The 19419-nt window shown below is 51.9% G+C and overlaps 1 protein-coding gene across 1 annotated transcript; it reads left to right on the forward strand.

The window, feature by feature from the left end:
- Positions 1-11826: 11826 nt before the first annotated feature.
- On the forward strand, positions 11827-13526 carry TMEM121B (transmembrane protein 121B). Its single transcript, XM_068561877.1, has one exon. It carries the CDS (start codon positions 11827-11829, stop codon positions 13366-13368), a length of 1542 nt encoding a protein of 513 aa, XP_068417978.1. The 3' UTR covers positions 13369-13526.
- Positions 13527-19419: the final 5893 nt, after the last annotated feature.

A 19419-nucleotide genomic window follows, 5' to 3' on the forward strand; every position in this document is an offset into this window, starting at 1 on the left:
TTTGCTTTGGTTGTATCTCATTCATTTTGTCAAGTAGTATTTTCATGATCATTTAATTCTAAGTATTTTCTAATTTTTGTGTGAGTTATTTGGAAGAATGTTTAAAATTTTCCAACTGTTTGGGGAGTGATTGGTGATATTTCTGTTGCTGTGTTCTAATCTAATTGCTTTGAGGTCAAGGAATATAGTCTGTACATGGTCAGGTTTTATAAATGTTGCACATATATTTGTAACCTGTGTGTGGTATCTAATTTTTTGTAGAGTTCTACATTCAGCCATTAGATCAACCTTGTGTTTAAACTTGTATATGTATTTACCAATGTTTTATCTGTTTGATCTGTGAATTACTGAGAGATGTGTTTACATCCCCCACTATAATTAGGTATTTGCCAATTTCTCATTATAATATTATCCATTTTGCTTTATATATATTTTAAGCTATGTTATTATGTACACGCAAGTTCAGAATTTTGCTGTCTTTCTGGAACTTGGTTCTTTTATAGCAGCAAATACTTATATAGTACAACATGCCAGCATTTTCTAAGTGCTCTCAGTATATTAATTTACTTATCCCTCATAATAACTCTATGAAGTAGGTGCTATTATTGTCCGCATTTTACAGATGAGAAAATTGAGGACAGAGAAATTAAGTAACTTGACCAAGGTCACCCAGCTTCTGAGTGATTTGAACTCAGATAGTCTGGCTCTAGCATGTGTGCCCTTAACTACTGTACTATACTGTCTCCTTTATCACTATATGGTGAAATTCTTTATTTCTAATAATTTTCTTGGGTATAAAGTTTATTTTTTTCTTTTCTTTTCTTTTTTGGCCACACTGTGCAGATCTTAGTTCCCCGACCAGAAATTGAACCCGTGCCCCCTGCATTGGGAGCACGGAGTCTTAACCACTGGACTGCCAGGGAAGTCCCAAAGTTTATTTTTTTCCTAATGTTAATATAGCCATGCCAGTTTTTTAAGTTAATATTTGCCTGGTTTGTTTATATAAATGCATTAAAAATATATATATACATATGTCTACATATTTTCTTCAACCTTCACTTTCAATCTGTCTTTTTGTTTTAGAGACATTTCTTATATAAAAGCATATAGCTGGGAATTTTTAAAAATCTAATCCAATAATCTCTGTTATTTAATAGGACACTTATTGTGATTACTGATATATTTTGCTTTATTTTTTACCATCCATTGCACTCTGGCTTGTGTTATTTCTGATGAGAAGCCTGCTGTCAATCTGACTCAACTGTGTTGTGATTTACTGTCTGGTTTCTCTTAAGATCTTTTCCTTTAGGTGCTCTCCAGTTTCACATCCGAGCATCTGGGAGCATATTTATTTTTATTAATCCTGTTTAGGATTCATTGAGATTCTCAAATCTGTGGATTGGAGAAGTTTTTTCACCAGCTTTGGAAAATTCTCAGCCAAAATTTCTTTGTTATCTTTCCCCCACTCTTTCAAGTTTCTCCTTCTGGAACTTCTATTAGGCATATTTTGAATCTTCCCAATCCACCCACCTGGTCTTTTGATTTCTTTTTGTTTGTTACAACCTCTAGCTCTCTCTACTGCATTCTAGAGAATGTCATCAGATATGTTATAACATTTACTAAGTCTCTTTAGTTGCCTCTAATCTGCTGCTTAATCCATCTTTTACTTATTTATTTATTTTTTAATGTATTTATGGCTGTGTTGGGTCTTCATTGCTGCGCGCGGGTTTTTCTCTGGTTGCGTCGAGCGGGGGCTACTCTGTTGCGGTGCGTGGGCTTCTCATTGCGGTGGCTTCTCTTGTTGCAGAGTACGGGCTCTAGACGCGTGGGCTTCAGTAGTTGCAGCACGCGGGCTCAATAGTTGTGGCTCGCGGGCTCTAGAGTGCAGGCTCAGTAGTTGTGGCGCACCGGCTTAGTTGCTCCGCGGCATGTGGGATCTTTCCGGACCAGGGCTCAAACCCGTGTCCCCTGCATTGGTAGGCGGATTCTTAACCACTGCACCACCAGGGAAGTCCCCATCTATTAATCTTTTTCAATGACTATATATTTGAAATCTGAAGTTCTTTTTAAAAAAAAATCTTCATTTTTTTTGTATTAAGAGATTTTTTTTCTAGTATAACATTTAATTCCATTAATGATTTTTAAACTGTTTTTTAAACATTTTCTTAGCGGTTGCTCTAGGGCTAATAATATACATCTTAGTTTATGATTTATACCAATTTAGTTTCAGTGAGATATAGAAACTATGTTTCTATATATTTCTGTTGCCCTCTTCCCTTTTTAGTACTATTATTGTTGCACATATTAGATCTATGTATGTTACAGAACACAATAATACAGTCTTATAATGATTACTTTTATATAATTTTATGTCTTAAAGAAGCTGAGGTCTACTCTCCTATGGGAGAGAAAGTATATATTTATAAAGTTTGTCATACTAAACTTATTTACCATTTCTGGTTCTCTTCATTTTTGAGGATTCAAGTTACCATCTGATGCCAGATCCTTGCTTTTTTACAGTTTCGCTCCCACCCACCTCCTTTGTGCTCTTATGGGCAAATATATTACATTTTTATATATTAAAGTTCCAACAATGCAGTTATAATTATATGGTTTTATGCGATTGCTTTTTTTTTTTAAGACAATTTTTAAAATAGCAGTTTTATGTCCACAGCAAAATTGAGAGGAAGGTACAGAGATTTCCCACATACCACCCGCCCGCCACGGCCCATATGCATAGCTCCCCCCAGCCCTGCTATCAGCATTCCCCACCAGATGGTACATTTGTTATCATCAAGGAACCTGCATTAACACATCATCATCACCTGAGGTCCATGGTTTACATTAGGGTTCACTCTTGGTAGTGTACATTGTATGGGTTTGGACAAATTATACTGATATGTATCCATTACAGTATCATACAGGGTATTCTCACTGCCCTCAAAGTCCTCTGGGCTTCACCTATTCATCCCTCCCTCCCTCCCTCCTAACTTACGGCAACCACTGATCTTTTTACTGTCTCCATAGTTCTGCCTTTTCCAGAACGTCATATAGTTGGGATCATACAGTATGTAACCTTTTTCAGATTGGCTTCTTTCATCTAGTAATATGCATTTAAGTTTCCTCATGTCTTTTCATGGCTTGAGAGCTCATTTCTTTTTAGTGCTCAATAGTATTCCATTGTGTGGATGTTCCCCAGTTTATTTATCATTTCACCTGCTGAGCCAAGCATCTTGGTTGCTTCCAAGTTTGGCAATTATGAATAAAGCTGCTATAAATATCCAAGTGCAGGTTTTTGTGTGGACATAAGTTTTCAGCCCCTTTGGGTAAATACCAAGGAGCATGACTGCTGGAAAGGAATATGTTTAGTTTTGTTAAAACTCCAAACTATCTTCCAAAGTGGCTGTACCTTTCTGCATTCCCGCTGACAACGAATGAGAGTTCCTGTTCTGCATCCTCACCAGCGTTTGGTGTTGTCAGTGTTCTGGATTTTGGCCATGCTAATAGGTGTGCAGTGGTATCTCATTGTTGTTTTAATTTGCATTTCCCTGCTGACAAATGATGTTGAGCATCTTTTCATATGCTTATTTGCCATCTGTATATCTTCTCTGGTGAGGTGTCTGTTAAGGTTCTTCGGCCCATTTTTAATATTGGGTTGTTTGTTTTCTTATTGTTGAGTTTTAAGAATCCTATGTATATTTTGGATAACAGCCCTTTATCGGATGTGTCTTTTGCACACATTTTCTCGCAGTCTGTGGTTTGTCTTCTTATTCTCTTGGCAGTGTCTTTTGCAGAACAGACATTTTACATTTTAATGAAGTCTAGTTTACCAATTCTTTCTTTTATAGATCATGTCTTTCTGGTGTTGTACGTAAAAAGTCATCGCCAAACCCCAAGATTTAGGTTATTTCTCTTGTTATCTTTTGGGACTTTTATATTTACTTTTGCATTTTACATTTAGGTATGGAATCCATTTTGAGTTAATTCTTGTGAAGGGTGTAAGGTCTGTGTCTAGATTCATTTTTTTGCTTGTGAATGTCCGGTTGTTCTAGCACCATTTGATGAAAAGATGGTATTGCTTTTTAACTAAGTTATAAGAAAGGAGAAGAAATACATATTTACATTATTTCCTATAATTACCTATATAATGACCTTTACTGGCAATCTTTGTTTTTGTGTGTGTGTGTGTGTGGATTTGAATTATTGTTTCCAGCCTGAAGAACTTCCTTCTATATAGTATTTTTTATAAGGCAGGTGTGCCAGCAACGTTTCTCAGATTTGTTTATCAAGAAATGTATTAATTTCACCTTCAGTTTTGAAAGACAGTTTTGCTGGGTGTAAGAATTTTGTTTCACCTTTCCTTTCAGGACTTCTAATATGTCATCCCTCTGCCTTCTAGGCTCCACTCTTTCTGATGAGAAGTTTACTGTCACTCTTCTTGGAATTCCCTTGTTTGTGATGTGGTTTTTCTCTTGCTCTGTTCAAGATTTTCTCTTTGTCTTTATCTTTTAACATTTTGGTTGTGATGTGTCTGGCTGTGGATCTCTGCACTTACCCTGCTCAGAGTTTTTGAGTTTCTTGGATGTGTAGATTAATGTTTTTCATCAAATTTGGGAAGCTTTCAGACATTATTTCCCTGAATATCTTTTTTTCTGCTCCTTTTTTCTCTCCTGTCCTTCAGATGCTCCTCTCGTATGTATGTTGATGCAATCAGTTGTGTCCCATCTCTCTCTGAGGTTCTGTTCCTTTTTTTCTTAATTCTTTTTTCTTTGTTCTTCAGAGTGTTTAATTTCTATCAATGTATCTTTAAGTTGGCTGATTCTTCTGCCAGCTCAAATGTACAGTTGAGTCCCTCTTATTAGTTTTATATTTTAGCTAATGTACTTTTCAACTCCAAAATTTCCATTTGGTTCTTTCTTTTTATTATTATAATTTCTATCTCTTTATAGACATTCTCTATTTGATGAGACATTGTCATCATACTTTCCTTTAATTCTTTAAACATGGTTTCCTTTAGTTCTTTGAATATATTATAATAGCTGCTTTGGAGTCCTTGTCTGGTAAATCCAATATCTGGGCCCCTCAGAAGCAGTTTCTATCGTTTGTATTTCTTTCCTTGTGTATGGGTCACACTTCCTATTTCTTTACGTCTCATAATTTTTTGTTGAAAACTGGACACTTAAGATCATATATTGTAGCAACTCTGGAAACTGTGATCCCTTACCTCCCCCATCCCCAAGCCAGGATTTTTTGTTATTGGTACTTGATTTTTTGTTATTTAGTGACATGGGTGGATGAATTCGTGAGGTCTGTTTTTCCTGTAGTGTGAAGCCTCTGATGTGTACACAAATCTCCCTGCCCCCTGGGATGGCCACAGTGTTAGCTGGGTTCTCATTGACTGTCTTTTCCCCAATCTCTTTGTTAACCTTCGGCAGCTCTACCTCTACTGGTATCACACTGAACTGTTAAGCTCCACTAATTGCTACCTGATTGCTCTGTTATTTTTGACAATGTCCTGGGACATAAACTGCTCCACATCTGATCTGATAAAGTTGGGCCCCTTTGCAGGGGTAGTTCTTAAGACCAGTCTTTGAGGCTTGCTCTGACCCCAGCTGGTTTCTTTTCAGCTGTCTCTCTGTTAAACTCCTGGCTGGTTTGTTTCACTTGTTCCATCAGGGAACGACCAGCCTCCTTTAAGTGACTCACCACCAAGGTCTTCCTTCTTTTCAGTAGTGCCCTTAGGCTTCAACTTCCCTGCACTCTGTTCCAAGTGAGCCAGTCTCCTTAGCCTGAGCTACAGAACCCTCTGTTTCTACACCCAAGGCAAAAGCTCCATGCCAACACTCTGGACCTGGGTACAGCAACCTGCTTCTCTTAGAGTGATACATCTTTTCCATGGGTTGGAAGGCGATGGGAGGAGGGGGTCATAGCCCCTTGTCTTCTCAGTTTGCCTCTCCCTGCACAGAACTTCTACCCTACAGGTGAGCTGGGACAGGTGATTGGCTCAAGGTAACCAAGGCCTGCCACACCTAGATTAGAGCTTCCAGTCTACAAGTGGGGACTGGGTGGAGGTAGGGAGCCTCAGGCCTCTCAGCTGTGCTTTTGTGGAACAGAGTTTCTGCACATGAAGCTGTGGGGCAGGGAGAGGGGAGATGAGAAATGCAGTGACCAGCCCCTCCGGAGAGAAACTATTGTCCTACACTCAGAGATGGGGAGGAGGGGCCCCTTCTTGGCCACACTCACCTGGAGGTGAGTTTCTGCCACACTGAGCTGGGGGAGGGGAGGGGACAGGTTGTGGCTTCAATGCCACAGACTCTAACTGTTCTTAATGAGATTTAGCAGATTTCTTGAATAAACGTTTTTCCATTTGCTGTATGCCCTAAGACAATTTTCAGAAGTTTTAAATGGGGGAATTCCCTGGTGGTCCAGTGGTTAGGACTCCACACTTCCAATGCCGGGGGCCCCGGGCTCAATCCCTGGTCGGGGAACTAAGATCCTGCAAACAGTGTGTCACAGCCAAGTTAAAAAAAAAAAGAAGAAAGAAATTTTAAATGTTTTTTTTTTTAATTTATTTTTTATTGAAGTATAGTTGAATTACAATGTTGTGTAAATGGTTGTTTTTTATAATTTCCACCAGTTATGATTATTTCACTGGGGAGAAAATTCACAGAGATCCACACACTGTGATTCTTGGATGTACTTCTCCCTGCCTTATTCTTTCTTTTTTCTCCACTATTCTTTTTTTTTTTTTTTTTTTAATTTATTTCTTTATTTATTTTTGGGTGTGTTGGGTCTTCGTTTCTGTGCGAGGGCTTTCTCTAGTTGCGGCGAGCGGGGGCCACTCTTCATCGTGGTGCGCGGGCCTCTCACTATCGCGGTCTCTCCTGTTGCGGAGCACAGGCTCCAGACGCGCAGGCTCAGCAGTTGTGGCTCACGGGCCCAGTTGCTCCGCGGCATGTGGGATCTTCCCAGACCAGGGCTCGAACCCGTGTCCCCTGCGTTGGCAGGCAGACTCTCAACCACTGCGCCACCAGGGAAGCCCCACTATTCTTTTTCATAGTATTTTATTCTTTTTTATGCTCTTAATCATTGTAAACCTATTGGTATTATAGCCACCATCATCTGAAGTTCCTGGGGGGGTCTAATCTTGCTCTATCTTTCATACACTGGCTTTCCTTCATGATGGGTTATTTCCTTGTGTGTTTTGCAATTTGGTATTGTGAACTGACTTTTACTGGTGCTTTATCTGTGGGAATCCTCTAAGGCTTGGTTTGACGGTATGTCCCCCCAGAACTGTTTTGTATTTGCTTTTGCTAGGTATCCATGGTTATTACCAGCCTACAACCAATATTTATGTTACTTTCTCAGCTTGAGATTGTGCAAATCTCAAATCTATGGGTGGTATAGTCCAATGGTTATGAATTCCCAGGAGAGATTTTTATGCCACTTCAAGCCTAGGCCAATGCTTATTCATTTGCCTGTGGCCTTCCTGTTTGGGTGGGAGATCTATTTTTCTGTTCACCCTTTCACTGAGTCCTGGTTTTATGTAGGAAGCTCAGCTCTGTGTTCTTGTCTCATTTGGGTTGAATGCCAGGTCTCCTGTTTCTGTTTGGCTATTAAATCCACCAGTGCTGCCCGAGAGGACATGCCACAGTGATGGAATTGCTCTGTATCTGCTGTTCCGTGTAGTAACCACCAGTCACGTGGGGCTTCTGAGCACTTGAAATGTGGTGAGTGAGACTGAGGAACTGAATTTGAAATTTTAACTTATTTCAAATGATATTTATTTATTTTTAATTTTATTATTATTATTTATTCATTTATTTACTTTTGGCCTCACCATGCAGCATGCAGGATCTTAGTTCCTTGACCAGGGATTGAACCCGGGCCCCCTGCAGTGGAAGCACGGAGTCCTAACCACTGGACCGCCAGGGAAGTCCCAGTTGATATTTATTTAAATACATTCAGATTTAGGTAGCTGCTTGTGGCTGGTCCCCACTGTATCAGACCAACCCCACATCTGAAGCATCATGTACTTCACTCGCCATTCCAGTTTCCAGTTTCCTCTTCATGGATGGCCCCAAGGGTTCACCTTACTCTCTTAACTGTGCATTTAAACTGTTCAGTTTTACCTGGTGTTTTTGGTAAGCTGGGAGGTCTTCTACATTTTGTTCACAATATCGCCAGAATGGAACACAGTCTCTGCTTCCATTTTCTCTCCCCTCCCGCCCATCGGTTCTGCTGCAAAGTAATTTTTCTATGGTGCAAATCTGTCCATGTTACATGTCTGCTTTCAAGAGGTCCCTGTTCTCTTGGAATGTAGCCCAAGCTCAGCCTGGCCCCCGAGGTCCTCTGTGACCTGGCCCTGCCTATCCCCTCAGTTTACCCGTCATGCCCTTCTCCTTGTACTTCATACTGAAGCCAAGGATCCGTAATTCCTCAACGGTGCCTGGCTCCCTCACACTGTGGGTCCTCCGTCCATCCTGCTCCTTCTCCCTGAAATGCCCGCCAGTCCTGAGTCCACCTCCCAGCTGCTAGCCAGCATCTGCTTACCTTTCCCAATAGTCCTCATGTCCTTTGCTCCTCTAGGCCCCATATAGAATTTGGCCATAACCTTCACAATACTTGACTGTGCTTTCTTGTTTATGTGTCTGTCTCCCTCCCAGCCTGGACTCCTAGGAAAGGACTTGCTGTTTTTAGCCTCTGGAGCCCTGGCACCCAGGCCAGGGGCTGAGTGACACCTGCAGGCACTGATGCCGGACCTTCTCCTTTGCCCACGAGGGTAGCGGCTCGCTGTGGGCCGTCCATGGGGTGACCCAAGCCACAGGCTGGCTCCGGGCCTTAGGGGCGCTCTGCAGTGGGGTAGCTGGAGTGTTATCGTGACAGACTCTCCAAGGAGTTCTGAGGCTTCAGTTGCTAGTACGCTGAAGCTTCGCAGATCTGTCCTGCTCCAGCCACAGCTCCCTGCCCACTTCCCTTTCATTTCTGGGAGCCGGCGCCGTGACTGTGATTGAGCACCAGAGGGCCTGCTGTGCCTTTCCACGGGGAGCCCCGGTGAGGCCCCACATGCTCGTCGACGGCGCCCTTTGCACCTGCCCTTCATTCTCGCTGTGGGAGTGAAGAGGGCAGGATGACAGACAGATGGTGGGCCAGTGAGGACCGGGCCTTGGTTCAGTGCTGGGAGGGCTGGCCCTGCCCGCTGAGCTTTCCTGGGCTGCTGAGATGACGGGGGCATCTCTCCTCCCTCCCGGCCCATCTGCCGCTGCTCCAGGAGGATGAGGGTATCAGGTCTCCAAATGAGCCCCACCCGTTTAACAGGTGCTCAGGGAAATGATTTTTGGATTGAAAACTGCTTAGTTTGTCCCTGACTCCCAGGATGCCATGCTAGGCTTGTGAGAAGGAGCGTGGTAGGTGGGTGAGAGTACTGGGCTGGGAGCCAGAGGTCTGCCCTGGGCGAGCTGTGTGGCTGGGAGCAGCGTGCCCTCCTCTGTCTCTGTCCCCAGTATCGCATGTAAGATGTAAGCACAGACCTCGGGGGCTTAGGAGCTGCTCGGTGACGGTGTTTTCCCTTTTCCAGATCCCTGTGGGATGTTTGTACTCACTTTATATACAAGAAAGCCTTAACTTCCTCCTTCTCATCCTAGCCACACCTTTGTCAAGCCCATCACGGGCTGAAGCGAAGGCTCTCTGTGTATGTGTGTGTGCATGTATGCGCCCAAGTGTGTACACAGATTAGACATAACCCAGTGCAAAGCCGAGGTCCCTCTGGTACTCGGACCACCAGCATACTCTGTCGTGTGCCCTGATTTCTTACCCTTATTACCTGTGGTCTTTCTATTCAGAGCCTCAGACCTGAAAGAAATTGGGTTAAAGAATCTCACACGGAAGTTACTCTGAGCAATTGAAGTCCATTTCCCAGAGATGCAAGGATAACTTCAAAGGGCTGGTACAACCCAAGTTCCCAGGGAGGAAACCCGTCCTCAGGAGGCACCCTGGGCGAGGGCTGGCCTGACGGGCAAGGGCAGGAGGGAGCTGGGCGAGTGGCCAGGGCAGCAGGTCTGGGGTGGGGACAGGTTCACCAGTGTTCCCTCAGCAGCCCAGTTCTCAGCCTGCATCAGCTGCTCCTGCTGCTTCTACTGCTTCGTTGACGTGAGCAGGAGTTGTGGGCCAGCTTTCAGGTTAGCGGCTGGCTGGTGTTCTCCCTGGGGGAGAGCTGGGAGCCAGGCTGTAATCTGTCCCATTAGCAGTTGGCAGCTCCCAGCCCGCTTTTTCACCTGGACCGGCTCCATGCTGACATCGCCGGACCCGCTGACCCGCTGTGACGCTCATGGATGCGGGCCACCTGCGCTGTCTGCTCCCCCCTTGCCCCGTGTGGGTGGCCTTGGCGCCAGCGGGCAGGGCTGAATCTCTCACACAGTGAAGCCTGTGACCAGCTCCAAGAACCGCTGCTCCCAGCGAGAGCCGCTCTGCTCCCTGGCATGTCGCGAAGCACAGAGCTGCCAGGGAGCTGAGCTCGGAACGTGGTCTCGGGAAGGGCTCCAGCCCAGAAAACAGTCATTAGTGGCCTGTGCTGTGAGTAAATGTTCCCGGGGCTTGAGACATGAGCTAAATGGAATTGTGATAACACCAGCTACCTTTAACACACTCCGTACCAGGCATTGGGCCAAACCCTTCGAACTCATGACCTCTCTTAATACAACAGCCTGGGAAGGTAGATGTTGGTCCCTTTTTACAGTTGGATAATCCTAGCTAGGGTCAGAGAGGTGAAATAACCGGTCCAAGATCACACAGGCCACGTGGCAGAGCTGAGACCACACTCCAGAGCTCAGCTGCCCCCCACACCTGCTGGGCTGCATGACGACTGGACACGGACCCGGTGTGTGCCCCGGGGCGGGCTGCAGGCGCTAAACCCCACATCTGCCGTGGCTTGGTTGTACAGAGCTGTGCGCTTGTAGCTGCAGGGCTGCTGTGTTTCCGTCCACGGCCCCGTCTGTAGCATTCACCATCGCTGCTTTGGGCCTATGTTTCCATGGAGGCACCTCTAGGTGTTTAATTTCCTCTGCTAGCTGCCTCTTCCTATTGTTTCCCATTCCCGCTTTAAGAACGTCAGAGAATACTGAAAACCTGCTTGGCTGGGGCCACACGCACCGTCCTTTTACTGCTCCTTTCTTCCCAAGCATTTATATTCAGAGAGCTGCTCCATTCACTGGAAATTGGTACCTCCCCCCGGGGTGGTCACTGAACCCAGAGCGGGGCACATGAATATGTAGAAATATATGTTTGGGGCTCCCGGTCCTGGTCCTTGTAATCAGTGCGGCCTGGTTCCTCCTTCGGTTTTCAAGGGCCTTAGGGAGAGGCAGGACGGCCCAGCGGAAAGGGCACCGGACGAAGTAGAGGCCAAAGCTGCCCTGGTGCCTGCAGAGGTCTCAGCCTGGTGCTCAAAGGCATGGTCTACACTGAGACCAAAGCCACCCGGTCCCTAACGCCCCAGGGGTTCAGCTGGTGGGACCTCGCCGACCACCTCCCATCCCGCCGCCGGGATCCCATCGCGCCCCTCCGATTCCGACGCTGCGTCCTCCCCGCCCCAACTCCGCGCCCGGGCACCCCTCCCCTTCTTCCTGCCTGCACGGCGGCCGAGCTTTCCCGCCTCCCGGCCCCGAATCCAATCCCGGTTTCCCCGCCCCGCCCCCAGCTCTCGGCTGGGCCGCCCCGCGCGCCGTCACCGCCGCCGTCACCGCGCGTCGGCAGCAGCCCGCGCGCGCCCGGCCACGGGGCTCGGCTCCGGTGCGCGGCTCCGGCCGGGTAGGCGGGAGGGAGCCGAGGACAATGCGCCCCGCGCCCGGCGCCCCCCGCGCGGCCCCGCCCCCCGCCCGGCTGCAGCCCCGGTTCCCGCGCGGCCGGAGCGGCTCGGGCAGCAGCAGCGGCGGCAGCGGCGGCGACACCGGCAGCGGCAGCGGCAGCAGCGCGGGCGCCGAGCGGGAGGACGACGACGAGAGCGCCAGCATCAGCAGGCCGCTGGTGCCCGCCGGGCCCCCGGGCAGCGCCGCCACCTCCTGCGCCTCCACGCCCACCTCCCCGCGTAGCATGACCGCCGCCGACCTGGGCGCGGGCGCCGTGGCCGGGGCCGTCGGGGGCGCGGGCGGCGCCAGCCCCGGCCCCTCCTGCCGTTCGTGCTGCTGCTGCTGCGGTCGCCGGGCCCGGCCGGGCCGCGGGGGTGGGCGCCGCGGCTGCGCCCCCGGCCCGGGCTGCCGCTGGGGCTACCAGGCGCTGTCCGTGGCGCTGCTGCTGGCGCAGGGCGGCCTGCTGGACGTGTACCTCATCGCTGTCACCGACCTGTACTGGTGCTCCTGGGTCGCCACCGACCTGGTGGTCGCGGCGGGCTGGGCCATCTTCTTCGCCAAGAACAGCCGGGGCCGTCGGGGCGCCGCGCACACCCACCACCCGCACCACCCGCACGCCGCGCCCCTGCACCTGCCCGCCGCCCCCGCCGCCGCTGCCGGGGCTGCGGGAGCCAAGGCGCGCGGCGGCCGCGGGGGCGCGGGCGGCCCGGGGCCGGCGGGGGCGGCCGGCGCGGCCGGCGAGTTCGCCTTCGCCTACCTGGCCTGGCTCATCTACTCCATCGCCTTCACGCCCAAGGTGGTGCTCATCCTGGGCACGTCCATCCTGGACCTCATCGAGCTGCGCGCGCCCTTCGGCACCACGGGCTTCCGCCTCACCCTGGCGCTCTCGGCGCCGCTGCTCTACTGCCTGGTGCGGGCCATCGGAGAGGCGGGCGCCACCCCCGGCTCCGCGGGCCCCCTGCTCCTGCAGCCCCAGCGGCACCGCGCCGCCGGCTGCTTCCTGGGCACGTGCCTGGACCTGCTGGACAGCTCCGCCCTGGTGGAGCTGATGCTGGACGGCCGCGCGCCGCTGCCCGCGCACCTGCGCTACCTGCTCCTCGCCGCCTACTTCCTCGCGCTCGCCTCGCCGGTGCTCTGGCTCCACGAGCTCCACGCCGCTGCCGCCTCGCCCCGGGGCCGGGCCTCGCGGCCGGGAGGCTGCAGCCGCCTGCTGCGCCTGCTGGGCGGCTGCCTCGTGGACGTACCCTTGCTGGCGCTGCGCTGCCTGTTGGCCGTGAGCTACCAGCAGCCGCTCTCCGTCTTCATGCTCAAGAACCTCTTCTTCCTCGGCTGCCGCGGCCTGGAGGCCCTGGAGGGCTGCTGGGACAGGGAGCCCCCGGCGTCCCCGAGTCGGGCCTGGGCGGGCTACGGCGCTCCGCCCTCCGCCCCGTCGGCGCCGGGAGCCCCCCAGCTGGGCCACTGCGTCTCGGAGGACGAGGGGGGCGCCCACGGCTACGTCAACACCCTGGCTGTGGCTTCCCAAAGCTGAGGGGTCTGGGGGCTTGCTCTGGAGTTGGGAGACCCCGCTCCCTGCGACCTTCCCTCACCCAGACTGCATCAGCCTCTGTTTGGGGGAGGTAACTGTTAACAGGGCTGAGAGCCAGGGCGCCCCTCTGAACCCCTTGGGTCAAGACTGCTTGGAAGGAGACAGCCGCTAAAGAGAGGGGGGAGGGTCGCTGGCTCTCTTCTCCTCTCGACGCCCTTCCCCAATCCTGGCCTCCAGGGGCGGGGCACCTCTGCTTCTTGCTTCTCCCGCCTCACCCTAACTCCTCTCTCTTGCGGGGGAGAATGGAGGAAAGGGGGGCCCAGGGCCTTCGGCCACCCCCCTTGCTTGGACGTGCCAGCTTCTTTTAGGCTGTGGTTAGTGGTCCTTGACCCACACCTTGAAATGACCCAGAATCCCATGCTCCCCTGATGTGTCCATTGCATTTCTTCCAGATGGCAGATGCAAAGTCTGTGTGTGTGTGTTTGTGTGTGTGTGTGTGTGCACGTGCACGCGTGTGTTGTTTCCTCGTGTCCACCCTGTGCCCCTCACAATCAGCAGGAGATCTGGGGAGGCCCGGTCCTCCCCACCACACACTCCTCATTCCTACCCGGATCTGTGGCCATGAATTCCCAGACAGAGCTGGGCTCCTGGGGGCTGCCCAGTGGCCCTCCTCCGAGGGAGAAGCTCACCCAGGATCTTCCTCAATGCCACTCCTTTCCTCTCAGCTGGGGGGAGGGGAGGGTCCATACTCTAAGGACCAAACTACACCCTTTCTTGGGTGTTTCTACCTCCGTGCTTTCCACTTGTGTCGCATCACACACTGATGCTGCTTGCAAAAAATGACAAATACTCAGATGTTGCATTCAACGTGGCCACTGGATCCAGCTGGGGTTCGGTGCCAGTGTTATTACAGGGTCTGTGGAGGGTCAGCCATTGGCTGCCCCCCCTCTCTCCCTCCCTCTGTGCCCATAACTCCTATCCTTCCTGCAGCTGGTTGCTGGCTGGGTCAGATCTTGGCTCAGAGCAGCTTTGGTGGGGTTTCTGGATAGAAAACCACGTAAGCTGGGCCTCCCATGGGCCCGCAAGAGTCAGAAATCCACCTCCCCACCTGTCCTTCCTTTAGGAAGCATGGTGTACATCAGAAAGGGCGGTGGTGACCTTTGTCCTCTGCTCTGGTCACAGGAGTCTCTAGGGAAAAGGCAGGCTGCGTGGAGTAGGGTGGCTAAGCCCCACTCGGCCCAGCCTCCCTCCCTAGTGACAGGGCACATCCAGGGGTTGCCCACGTACAGTCTTGATGTAGGACCTCTCTCAGCATCTTTGAGGCAGGATGAGTATTTTGGGGGGAGGTCAGAGTGCAGGAAGAGTTGAGAGCCAGGCCAGGGGTACCTACTCCCCTCCACCCTGCAGTAGAATGGGGCTGGGGGAGGTTGTAGGAATCTGTTTCCCTCCCTCCTTGTGCCTGGAGAGCTTTGTGTGGTGTTATAAACTCTGGACAAAGGGCCAGAAGTCATGGGTTGTAGCTTTGACTCTGTCACCCACTAGCTTCAGTGACTTTTGCTTTCTGGGCCTCCGTTTTGCACTTGGGGCTCCTCTCTCTCAATTTCTTGGGGGCTTGTTGACAGAAGACAGAGACACAGACGGGGCTGATGGCCTGAGCCTCCCTGCTCTCGTGGGGGGGGCGGGGAGGGAGAAACATGTTTGCACTCAATGTCCCTGCTCCCAGCCCCTTGCACACCAGGTCCAGGATCAGCTGGTTGGATTTTGCAACTAATTGTTCTTTTCCTGCCTTCTCTCCTCCCCAGGACCCCTCTTCTTGCCCTTTGAATTCCATGTGGTCAAAGTTCTGGGGCCCAGACCCTGGGGGACCCAGGAGCTGCTCCCTCTGTTCCCACACCCTCTCTCCAGCTTTGCTGTTTCTCTGCTACCTAATCTCAGTGACTGAGAAGGACTTTGTGTCCGAGCCATGGCCCCAGGCCGGCCCCCTGCCCCACCCCTTCTCCTGTTTGGATGGCCGTCTCCCTGCTGAGTGACCGCTGCTGCGACATCTCCAGGGTGTCGGGTATTCTGGTGGGAGGCTGTGGTGGGTTCCGATGAGCTGCACTTGCCGGCACCCGGCTGGTCTGGCGGAGGCCAGGCCTGTTCCGGTCCGGCTGCCAGCCCCACTCACCCCAGGACAGATGTCCTCTTCGCGACACTTGGTGCCAGCCCTTGTGCTCAGGGGGTCAGCCCCTGCCTTCTGGGGTGTTTTTCTTGAGTCCTTTTACTTACTTCCCTTGCCCCATTCACAAAAAGAAATGCCCCGAAAGTTTCATTTTTCTTGTTTTCTAGGAACACCTCTAGTGCGGGGTCCAGCCAGAGATGCTGTGGTGTGCCTAGCAGGCGGGAGGCACGCCGTCCCCGGGCCCGCGCCCGCCGTGCAGGTCACGGAGGAGAAGCAGCTGAGCTCGGGTCCCGGGCTGCCCGCCTCCAACGTTGGGCAGGTCAGGCCGTCCTCCCCTGAGCCTCGGACTCCCTTATCTTTTTGGAAAGGGCTTGGACCAGACCTTCTCTAAGGACGCCTCCGAGCCCACGTGTTTTTGTGGAAGAGAGCGAGCTGGCAGTCAGAGCCTGGAGGACGGAAGTGGCACCTCACTGGCATTTATCACGTTCTTTTCTCCTTCTCTTTTTAAAAATAAAACCAGCTTCTGTTCTGAAAATAAAAAACTTGAGACTTGTGACAAGCTTCCTGTGTGGTTTGTTTTAAGATCTTTCCTGTCCTGGTTTCCTTACTCAACCCTTAAATGTCACCGTGACATCTGTCATCATTTTGCAGGTCTGTGTTAACATTATGGGTGCACCGTGGCTACTTCCTTCCAGGCGGTTGGCGGGCTCTTGAGGAAGCGGCGTTGGCCTTGACCCGGCCAGCCTGGTGTGGCCCAGCCAGGCTTCCTCAGCAGAGCCAAGTCCCCTGGGCTCTCAGCCCGAGGGTGATTCCCCAGCTCCTGGGCTCTCACTCCTTCTTCCTGAGAATAACTTGTTAGAGGGGGAAAGGCTGAGAAACGACTTTTTAAATACTCTGCCCTTCTCTCCCCAGCCAGGAGCATGAATTCTTATCACGAAGGAGAACAGGCCATGCTTGTTTGTTTTCAACACAACGGGGTCTGGGGAGTCTAAGAGAACATGGGGTCTGCACAAAAATAAGACTACGGTTGGACTTCCCTGGTGGCGCAGTGGTTAAGAATCCGCCTGCCAATGCACGGGACATGGGTTCGAGCCCTGGTCCAGGAAGATCCCACATGCCATGAGGCAACTAAGCTTGTGTGCCACAACTACTGAGCCTGTGCTCTAGAGCCCGTGCTCTGCAACAAGAGAAGCCCCCGCTCGCCGCAACAACGAAGACCCAACGCAGCCAAAAATAAATTAAAAAAAAGGACTACGGTCGTTGTTCTTTAGCACAGAAACAGCCGGCACTATCCAGGCGCTATTCAAACGGTGAGGCCAAGGGCCCGCCTCGCTTGCCCTGCCTGCCCCCCAGCTGGGCGCTGGCACCACCTGGCCTCCAGGGCCGTCCCTCACTTATAAGACAGCAGCGATGTCCCCTCCTTCACAGGCTGCGGTAATGGGGCGATATGTGCAAAAACGGTCCTTTCCATCAAGACAATCACAATCGTAATGGGGACAAAACTTACACATACAGTAGTTTCAGAACAGCAAAGAGCGTGTCTTCGTTTCTCCCTAAGTGCGGATGGACGGTAAGGTGACCACCTTGACTACGTTTCTCGTGGCTGAGCTGCCCCTCGCCTGCTCAAGAGGGGAGGTCGTGTCGGGTGAGTCTGGCCCTGCAGCCGGCCTGTGCTCCGCTGGCCGGCCCCTCCGGGTCCTCGCAGCCCCTCTGGGGAGCTTCCCCTCCAGCCCCGAGCCCAGAAGGATGGAGCCACTTGCTGGAGGCTGCACTGCGGTCAGGAAGGGAATCCGGGTCTGAACCACGTCCGTCGGCCGCAGGCAGCCTTCGGATGTGGCTTCCCTTTCGATGTCAGGTTCTGGCTAAGAGCAGGGGCTGGATCCACATCCTGTGAGTCCCGCAGGCCCCCAGTCAGGCTGCAGGCGGACTCTCTTCTCAGGAAGGGAAGGAGCCAGGGCGCTGAGTCACACTTAGGCGTGAAGAACTGAAGGTGACTCCCCCCAGGAAAGGGTGCCTGGGTATGGGGGGCATTGGACTAGACTTCTCCCATCCTTCCCCGTTCCTCTGACAGGCAAGGCTGGTCAGTACGCTTGGGCCCTCACCGGGCAGGTCTTCGCAGGAAGGCCCCTCCGTTGTTTACCTGGGAGGGGAGACTGCCCCCCGCGGAGCGCAAAGGCTGTAGGATGGAAACCGCCTTCGTTCTGTAAGCATCACACTCTCCCTTCTTTCTGATTCAAAGGTAAGCAGGAAATCAGTAAAATCCATCACACCCGGCGTTCAGAGGCCCAGCTCAACCTGCTGAGTGGATATTTAAGTGATGAGCAAAACACCCTCCAAAACCTGAGGACCTTCCTGAGCAGAAAAGAGAAGCTGATTCAGAACCAACGAATCCGGCAAGGTCCATAGCCCCACGTAATCATTCCTCGTCTTCCTACAGGAAAAGCCGTGGACATCCACGAGGGTCATGTGGCCGGGGGTCCTCCTGCCTCCTCGAGTCCCTTCTGTCACTCTGTCCAGGAGAGGAGTCCAGGGGTGGCGGTCACAGACCGCAGGACATGGGCTCTTGGAGGACCTCTCTGGGTGAGGCAGGATTTTATTAGCCGAGGTTCAGAACAGCACGAGAAGAGAGGCCTGGCCTTATTGACACTTGATGCTCTCGGTGTTTGGCAAACAGCTGACACCACATTCAGGCTGATGGAGTCTCCAGCACTTGCGGCCAGCTGAGACCAGTGTGAGACTGGGGGCTCTGGGGGAGGGGGAGGGGGAGGGGGCGGAACAAGCTTGAGCACCTGGGGAACTTCACAACTCCGTTCACACCCGCCATGTCCACACAGGCACACCACGGAAGGGAGATTAGTGCTTGCCTAGCGACGGGAGGTTGGGGGTTGGGGTGATGATTAGGGGCTGGGTTTCTTTGGGGGCGTAAGAAAAATGTTCCAAAACTGATTATGCTGAAGGTTGCTGAACTCTGAGCCCCTAAAGCCTGGAACTGTACAGGGTCCATGGTGAGTTGTATGAGCTGTGAATCCTATCTCAGTAAAGCTGTTAGGAAAAAAGGCAGGAGCCCTGCTGATAAAGGGAACATAGTGGACAATGCCAATTGGGGACATCTGGCCTCAAAGGCCAGCAAAGCAAGAATCTGAGGTCTGTGGGGAAGGCGATCCAAATGGAGAGTGTGCTCCCGGGACCAGGACCACGTGGGCTGGCCATCCTGCCACAAGGCAGAGCCCCGGCTCCAGCTGTGGAATCCACACTCTGCACGTTGAACATGCGCTGACTGGAAGCAGGGGGACCGTCCCAGAAAGCCTGTGGGAGCCTGGACCCAATGACACCCACCTCCATCATCAGAGGGGTGGCGCCTCAGAGGCTGGTGGATGGGGAGGCTCAGCTCCTCTGTCCCCGTCTTAGTCCCCTCGGGCTGCTGTAATGGAACACTGCAGACCGGGCAGCTTATCAACGACAGAAACACCCCTCACGGTGCTGGAGACTGGAAGTCCAAGGTCAAGGTGCCGGCAGATTCCTGCTTCACAGACGGCCGTCTCGCTGTGTCCTCGCACGGCAGAAGGGGGAGGGGGCCCTGTGGGGTCTCCTATAAGGGCACTCGTCCCGTCCACGAGGCCCCACCCATGCCCTCACCTCCTCCCAGAGGTCCTCCCCAACACCATCACACTGGGGATTAGGTGTCAACCTAAGGATCTGGGGGGACACGGACGCCAGTCTATAGCACTCCCGCACCTGGTCCTGTGCTACCAACGGACTGGCTGTGAGCTATGCACCGTCCGGGGCCTGGGCCTCGAAGGCCTGCTGCTACCAGGCACAATCTCACCACGAGAAAGGCCTCTGCCACTAGGAACTTCTTGACCTATAGCAACGTGTGACTCGACCGCCAGGAA

This window comes from Eschrichtius robustus, chromosome 13, assembly GCF_028021215.1.
Source record: "Eschrichtius robustus isolate mEscRob2 chromosome 13, mEscRob2.pri, whole genome shotgun sequence".
In the NCBI taxonomy this organism is placed as follows: domain Eukaryota; kingdom Metazoa; phylum Chordata; class Mammalia; order Artiodactyla; family Eschrichtiidae; genus Eschrichtius; species Eschrichtius robustus.